We start from the raw sequence: 8229 nt of genomic DNA, 5'->3' as shown, positions 1-8229 counted from the left end.
TCCTCCGCAGGGTGGCTGGGCTCTCCTTTAGAGAGCCCCCTTAGAGAGACTCAGAGTAGAGCCGCTGCTCCTCCACGTCGAGAGAAGCCAATTGAGGTGGCTTGGGCATCTGGTAAGGATGCCTCCTGGACGCCTCCCTGGTTTTCCGGGCACGTCCCAACGGGAGGAGGCCTCGGGGAAGACCCAGGACACACTGGAGGGACTATGTCTCTCGGCTGGCCTGGGAACGCCTTGGGGTTCCCCCGGAGGAGCTGGAAGAAGTGGCTGGGGAGAGGGAAGTCTGGGCCTCCCTTCTGAAGCTGCTGCCCCCGCGACCCAACCCCGGATAAATCGGAAGAAAATGGATGGATGGATGGTTTACTAGACGATATGTTTTGATTCAAAAGTGTCAAATTCAAAAAGTGTCATAATAATTGGGATTTTACGGAATAAAAAGTAGTACATACTGTATATGTGATATGGAAAAAAATATTGAAATGGCTCTACCAGTTTTGCACGTTTCCCCAATTTCCTTTTGAAAACAGTTCAAATTAAGTCAGAGTGATTGGAAAACATGCGAACATGAACTGTTAACTCTTACCACAGATTATCTATTGTGTGAGTCAGGACTTTGAGACATTCTTGAATGTCTATTGATGTACCAGTTTGGGGTACATATATCCTGCTGGAAGGTGAACCTTTGCTCAAATCTCAAGTGTCTTCAGAGGACACTAAAAGGTTTTCTTCCAGTATTGGCCCGTTTTCAACACAAACCATTTCCCCATTTCCCCAATAGTTCTGATTAGCTTTGCTGTTCCTGAAAAGCATCCCTATAGCATTACACTGCCGCTGTTTGCTTTGGCCTTATATGGCTTGTGATCCCTTAAAGTGAGATCAGTGGAGTGATTAATTTATAGTTTTCATCTGTGGATCTTTATTCAGTTACTAATTAAGACAGTTGGTAGCTCCAGAATTTATTTGGAGGTGTTGGGTTTATATATATACAGTATATATATATATATATATAAATGTTGAAAAACACAAATAACACAAATCATCTGCTTCAGTTATAAATGTTGTCAAGATAAGTAGTTGCATGCGACAAACTAAAATAATTCCAGGAATTTAAGTGCTTCTGTAAGGCACTCTAAGAATCTAATCTATGTTGAACATTAACTGTTTCAAAAGTAGAAATAGATTCAATCAAAAATTATCTGGAAACGTAAGATCTACCCTCCTTCCGCAAAGTACGGTTAAACGAGTATTTCCGTCTTGGTTCCCATATTTCCTATTTGACATGTAAGATGTAGGGTAGAATGAGCAAATTAAGGCAGTTGAAGTGTGAACAACTCTACTCGCTTGAGTGTTGAGGCAGAAATAAGAGTCAGCTGCCTACACATGAGCAGTCAAACCAGGAGGTGTGCTTCAGCTGCATTAACTCAAACTACATTAATTTATGCATGTCTGTCGGGTTGTGGATTGTTAGATCCATCAATTTTGTGTAGTTGCAAATAAGCTTTGATGACATGTCTACTACATGATGAAAACCCAAGTTCAGACTGGCTGACTTACACAACTCTCTGTATGTTCCTAGCTTTTTTTTGTTGGCTAGTTATTTTGGCAACTGTGATAATTGTGACTGTTTTCCAAAAATTTACAAATGTGTCTGTAGATTTCTGATGTCAACTGCTTTTAGCATCAGACACCAGAACATCTAATGACGACATTGCTCAAAGTTAAACTGATTTTAAAGAAGAACAAGATTAAACTTCTTGCTTATATAAAGCTGTACATGCTCCACAATCAAAGAAGTCTATTTTTACTTGAGGTAAAGAACAAAAACAAAGTTGTTGTTTTTTTCTAGTCAGTATAAAATACTTCACAGGAACCTCAAGAACAGAACTTCTGGAAAGTCCTACTACAGCAGTTCCACGCCAGAATAGAATAGAATAGAATAGAATAGAATAGAATAGAATAGAATAGAATAGAATAGAATAGAATAGAATAGAATAGAATAGTTCACAAATCAAGTTTACATTTCAGACAAAAATTATGTTTCTTGTATTCATAACTAAAAATAAGTCCCCCGTATTATGAACAAATGGCTTTTGATGTTTGGTGGGATGAAGGAGATGTTGATACCAAAATTAATCTTTAAGTAATCGTCTCAGACATGTCTCCATTCTACACCAATATAATTTGAAAGCCAACTTGCTCAGCTTTATGGCATAAAACCAGGAGCATACTTACACCAACCAATGAAAAGAAAAACCCACTTTCTCAGTTTATCAGTGGARTAGGTCATAACAATAGCAGTGTGAAGATAACATCCTTCAACAAACATCCAGAAGAAGTTGGTCACTACAAAGTAGTTGTATATTGTCGTACTTAATCGACACCAAGGCTGAAAAGAGAAAGAGACAGAGTTATCCAAAAGAAATCAAATTATAACTATGAAACCATTTTATGTTGTACAGACTACTGCCATCAATAAAGATCTGTAATTTCTCTCTCCTATTGTGATTACTATTAGTAAAAAAAATTGTTTATACCTCATTTTTGTCATGGATATTGTGGTCAATCAACTGAAGCAAGAACCACATAACGTTCCTCAATATGAAGGTGGTGATCAAATTCCAGTGGATAATGTTTCGAAGACACCGTATGCTCCTACAACATAAGCAACATGGTGATTTTTACTGTTATTTCTCAGAAGAGCTAACTTACGAAAACATGCATGGGGTATAAATTTATCAGTGTACAACCCTTTCGAGATTTTTTATGTTTTTTTTTTTTTTTGGCATTCTTCTCAGTTAGCCAGGATCCCGGGCAGATTGCTTTTCCTTGTGTAACATAAAGTTGTTGCTTTTTAAAAAGCAAAATATGACAAATTCAACAAGATTTATTTTCTGTGGTTCTTAGAAAATGGGGGAACTGAAACTAATACAAAATAAAAATGGCTTTTAAAAAAACTAATATTACTGAAATGGCTTGAAACTAAAAAGCTAACAACTTTGGTATGACATGAACTCCAGCACAAAAGTCTGATTTCCAAGACAAATTAAACTCAGTTCATGTTTGGGCAGCTACAWTAGCAGCCACCATTTAACAATACCCAACCAACATATCATCATTGCAATGTCAGTGGACACAAATAATTTTGAAACTGGAATTGAAATTGTTTCTGATTGCAATGAGTACATGTTTTGTGGGAAATAAGATATTGAGCTGGTTGGATGCAGTCTCACTGAAGTAGATCGCAACATTTCTCTCAGGGGATCGTGTAACAGATGCCATAAGCCACACGTTGGTGGGAATAATGTCACAATTTACTGAATTTAAGGTTTGTGGAGAATAATGCTCTCAKGGATTACTTCTTAAATAATTGTCAGACAAAACCAAACAATGAAACGTGTTTCAAAACAATAATGAAACGTGTTTAGYCTGACAATTTAAGACACTTGAAAGAACATATTTTATTTATATTTGTTTATTTAAATATTTTACTGACTTCCTCTTGYACAGGTTGTTGTCAGACATTTACCTCCAGCGTTACAGGCAGGATGAAAAGAGGTCTGGTCATGTGACAGTGTGATTATCACATTTATACATGAAAAAAATTGATTTAGCCAATAATCAGGCACTCTACAACAATCATAGCTACTTGTGTGTTTTTTTTGGAAGAAATAATTGCCCACCCCCTGCTTTAGCATAAAGTACCAACATGACGCCTGGTATGCCTGGAGCTGGTATGTGATGAAGGGATTACGGTGTGACTGGGACTAGTGTAACAGATGCTTGGCTTGCAGTCGCATTACCAAGAGAGTACGCTGCAGTTCTCTCACAGAGGTTTTTACAGACTATCTGTGGCTCAAGGGAATTAAATAAATGCATGTATCTAAGAAGGGTTTATAGTCTGCCAAGTGCTAGTCACAGCTGTGTATGGGCTGAATTGATTTTGAGTGTTGATATAAAGTAACTTTGAGATACTCTGTTTATTCTATACTATAAATCTGCGCAAAATACCCTGTGAAAGTCCATTCTCTTTCTATGCCCCTCAAATCAGTTGCTAAAACAGTTGAAGAGACAGAAAATATGAGGGCCTGAGGGCTATAGTCTGGCTGAGCTTAATGAAAGCATGTTAGAAAAATTAATCATGAATTTGGCAGGCAGCAGAGAGCATAGTAGGTTTAATTTTTTTCACCACACAATCATCATGCAATTATACTTTAAAACTCGACATCCCAAAGTGGTGACATACAATCTATTGTTAAAATGTCATGCCTCCAGACATAAAAGCATATTCATTCAAACTTAGATTTTAGGTCTTAAAATATGGGTCACCCTATCTTGAAAGCTACTTAAGATTTAACACATAACCCCTTCATGCTATATATAGCACAGTGTTCAAGAAAAAGGTCAAAGAGCAGTACAGCCCATATAGAATGATATAATCAATATTAATTAAGCGTTACAGTAGACTGGCTCAGCAAGAGATAAGAATTTTCCTGCAGTTACATAATAATTAAACTTTAACAGTGAGAAAAGGCTTCTGAGGCTGCTTGCATTTAAGCTGGCACTCACAGCTGCTTCCAGGACAGATGTGTTAGAAAATATACATCAGGTCTGGGACTAGACTCAGCTACCGAGTCGAGCTGCAGAGATTTGTTCATCTGACATGAGCAAGCTAATGACAAGCAGCATTAGGATGCAACATCAGTTTCACTGATTATCTTCTATCTGGGCTGTTGCACACAGGAGCCCCATTTCAGATTATTTCTATACTTGCCTTAAGCATAAGAAGAGAATAAAGGCCACGATTAGAGCTCCCACAGAAATACAGTGGCCTAGGTAGTTGATGATCAGAGCTATCTTGTAATGCATGGGGTATTTTCTCTGAAAAGGACACAGACACATTAGTTATTATATAGCAAGATGTAAAAAAAAATATATATATATATATAAGTTTTACAAATGCAGACCTTGTTAGATCACTAACAATTACTAAGGAGTACAACTGCAGATCGTTTCTTTGCCGTATGAATAATAGGAAACAGCAAGAAATCCATAATCTACTTAGATCTAGATAGCATGGATTGAAAAGCAAATGTCATTGACACACTTCAGATGTCTTGGTTTAAAATTATTAAAGGAAATAGAGCAAGACCCAGAAATACTGAGTCTGGAGAGAAAATTAGAGGTAACCAGGTCAAGGCACAACACAAATGAACAGCACTCTTTATCCTCCATCTTTTAAACAGGCAGGACAGCATTTCTGTTTGCTTTGTGAGGGCTGATGGGGTGCGGGGGGTATCTGCATCATTAAAATAATACATTTCAATGAGCATTAATAAGTGGAAACAATATTTTTGAGTATTCATCTGTGATAGCAATCTGTGCTTTTATAAGAAAATGAGAAATTGTTTCCATGTTGCCACACTAACCTTCTCCTCCAAAATGGGCTCACAGTTGGAGTAATTGATCTTCAACGCCCATGTACCATTATCCAGGCATTCTCTGTAAGCACTTCCTGCAAAACAAGAGTAATGGGAGTCAATAAAAATGCATTACATACAAGAACAATTTGTGATTTTTATTTTTTTTTTCCCCAAAAAAGGTGGCTTACATCTAACGAGACATTAAATGTAGAATGGAAATGACCTGAAAGGAAGGAATTTTAAAAACAAAAAAATGACATTCCCTCACAAGCACTCTTTCTGTGCTTGAAAGCACAACCACCACCACTGCCAAGAAAATGCTGCCGATATAAGGTTGGACCCCTCCTATCTCCACCCGCATGTCTGCTTTATCATACATCASCCAAGTTCCACTTCATGCTTCATTTACTTTATCTTGGAAGGAGAAAGCTGAAGCTCTTTCAAGCTCTTTTTGCAGTGCATCTTTATTTATTGAAGKAATAAAATCTTACTTATAATAAGCCTTACTTTGGTTTTATCTAATTTTCATTCAATCAGAAATCCCCAGGTGATATTGAATTTTTTTATTGAAAAAATAAAAATAAAAAATAGAAATGAGAATATTGCTTAAATCCTAAAAATCAAATTAGCAACTTTAATTTGTTGCTGAAAAACCTAGCAAGCTGCTCATTTAAACACGATGAAACAGCAGCAGTGGATGTTTAATCAGTCTATTAAAAAAAAAAAGACCTTTGGTAGGATTTCAACTGATCCTTGACTCGCTGGCTAGCAATTACTCCTGTCTTTTGGTTTACATTTTCCAGACCTGAGCAAATTAAACAGTGWGACCAGCCTGTCACAAATGGGCTTTAAACAAGGGAAATACAAGTATTTTAGAATAAAATTGCTGTTTTGGAATTCTGTTAGCAGTGTGTGAGCTCAGTTAGCTGAAATGGAACTGGGTTGACATTTTATGCAAGACCCACATTTAAAATTGCAATGTAGGTTGTGGGTTATCAGGGTTATTGCTGGGGCAATACCATCCTGAAAAGCTTTAACAATCCTATCACTAATGTTTTTGCCTCTCTATAGGTTATCATTGAGGATAACACTTGATAGGGCAACAGAGCAAGACAGGCTGTTTTAAGTCTACTATCTGTATCATGTGACCTYCTGGTGTGTGACTTACATATCCTCAGTTCTCCCAGTAGAGCTGCAAAAAGAGCAGTTGTGCCAATAGTCTTTAAAATTGACAACAGTCAAAGCAATGTGTTAAGTTTACGAAGCAGGACAACAGAACATTATGATTATATAACACAATCTATGAGCACTGCAAATGACATGCGTGGTTACACATCATATTCCATAGGTAAAACTCTACGTTTTTCCCCCCAATGAACCAATTTGTTAACAGGGTTACGATCTAAAGAGGACTGCACTGCATTCCTGCATCTAACTCCCCATCTCTCCTAATCCTGCCGTATGCACGTTTGTCTGTATTACAATGAAATGTTGATATGAATGCCAGTGTGCTTAAAGTAGGTTTGCAAGTGTTGAGTTGGATACTTTTTTWAAATTTGATTTTGTAGCACACAACCAGCGCATCTCCCTTTCATTCAAAAAAAGCTGTACGATGTAGACCAGGTAATACTAACAATACCTTTATTTTTGACTGCAGACGCATGGCAATAATGGTAATATTTGCAGTTTGGAAAACAATTTAAAGTTACTCATTCAGTTCAGATTACCCTAAAAAACATCACAGTCCATTACATTTGTATATAAATATGACAGATAATCAGCAGTAAACATGGCATTTAATACTACAGTGAGCCAAACTGGTATGAAATACTTATTCCATGTGGAGTGTTTATAAAGTGCTTCACAGGTACACTAAACAGTTTAGTAATTTCTTCAAAGCTCAGTTCAAAGTTGAGTTATACTATCTATGCGATGTTGGCACTGAATGCCAATTGAGCAGCACAATTTTTATTCATGGCAAGGATATGCAAAGCTTCTTACCGTCAGTTGCTTGCATATCTTTTAAAGCCTGCTTTCCGTAATCAACTTTGAACTGAATATTTCATTTTGAAATTCCTCAGAGCACATTCAGTGAGCTTCTTATCTGCTTTACACTAAATAACAGAGTTGCTCTGAAACGCAGCAGCAATACGCATGTAAAGGTGATTTTCTGCCTTTTTATTCTCATTAGATAGCTCAAGTGAGTATTTTAATCTTTCCACTGAAGATACATAGTCTACTTTCCCACTGAAGCTCTTTTGATATGTGATTTTAAGATTAATGCCGTCAGTACTAAAAGGAATAATATTTTTCTATAAGCAAATCACAAATTTATGATGTCTTTGAGCAAATACATTCCTAAATTACTGGTGCAAAATACATAAAGGGATGAATAAATAATTTAATCTCTTTTCTACATGTGTTTCCCCCCATGGGATGAGTTCAGTTTAGACAAATCTGACCCAGGTGTAGACAGTCTTATCCTGAATTACAGAGACTTGTTAACACCAAAGCAGTATGCTGGAACAGGAAGAAGCAATCCACCTCAAGCACCTTTAGGAGCAGTGACAGCAGCAGAGGATTACCCTTTGCATTGAAATTGGTGTCACATTATGTGACATTTTGTCATTGGAGAGCGGTGAGATGGCTACTTGAAACCTAAAAGAAAAATTTAGTATTTTTAAACTATATTGCCTTGATCACACTCTGTTTTGTGTCTCTGTTATGAAGGTAAGTCAAAGACAGGAGACAGRCAAGGGAACTTGAAGGAATGATGCAATCCAAGAGGCAGATTAAATACACAATAAGTACG

At 36.9% G+C, this 8229-nt stretch overlaps 1 protein-coding gene across 2 annotated transcripts in view; it reads right to left on the bottom strand.

Annotated features, from left to right (window-relative positions):
* LOC103479716 (corticotropin-releasing factor receptor 2) overlaps positions 1-8229 on the bottom strand; it is a 105504-nt gene that overhangs the window by 69286 nt on the left and 27989 nt on the right. For both annotated transcript variants that reach the window (XM_017309957.1, XM_008434311.2), the window contains exons 3-6: positions 5424-5509; positions 4769-4875; positions 2532-2649; positions 2230-2383 (exon numbers count right to left, since the gene is read on the bottom strand). In XM_017309957.1, the coding sequence (XP_017165446.1) occupies positions 2230-2383; positions 2532-2649; positions 4769-4875; positions 5424-5509 (465 nt within the window). The remainder of the gene's footprint in view (positions 1-2229; positions 2384-2531; positions 2650-4768; positions 4876-5423; positions 5510-8229) is intronic.

This window comes from Poecilia reticulata, linkage group LG17 (genome assembly GCF_000633615.1).
Source record: "Poecilia reticulata strain Guanapo linkage group LG17, Guppy_female_1.0+MT, whole genome shotgun sequence".
NCBI classification, from domain to species: Eukaryota; Metazoa; Chordata; class Actinopteri; order Cyprinodontiformes; family Poeciliidae; genus Poecilia; species Poecilia reticulata.
The sequence above is the reverse complement of the archived record's forward strand: the minus strand, read 5'-3'. Positions and strand labels throughout refer to the sequence as shown.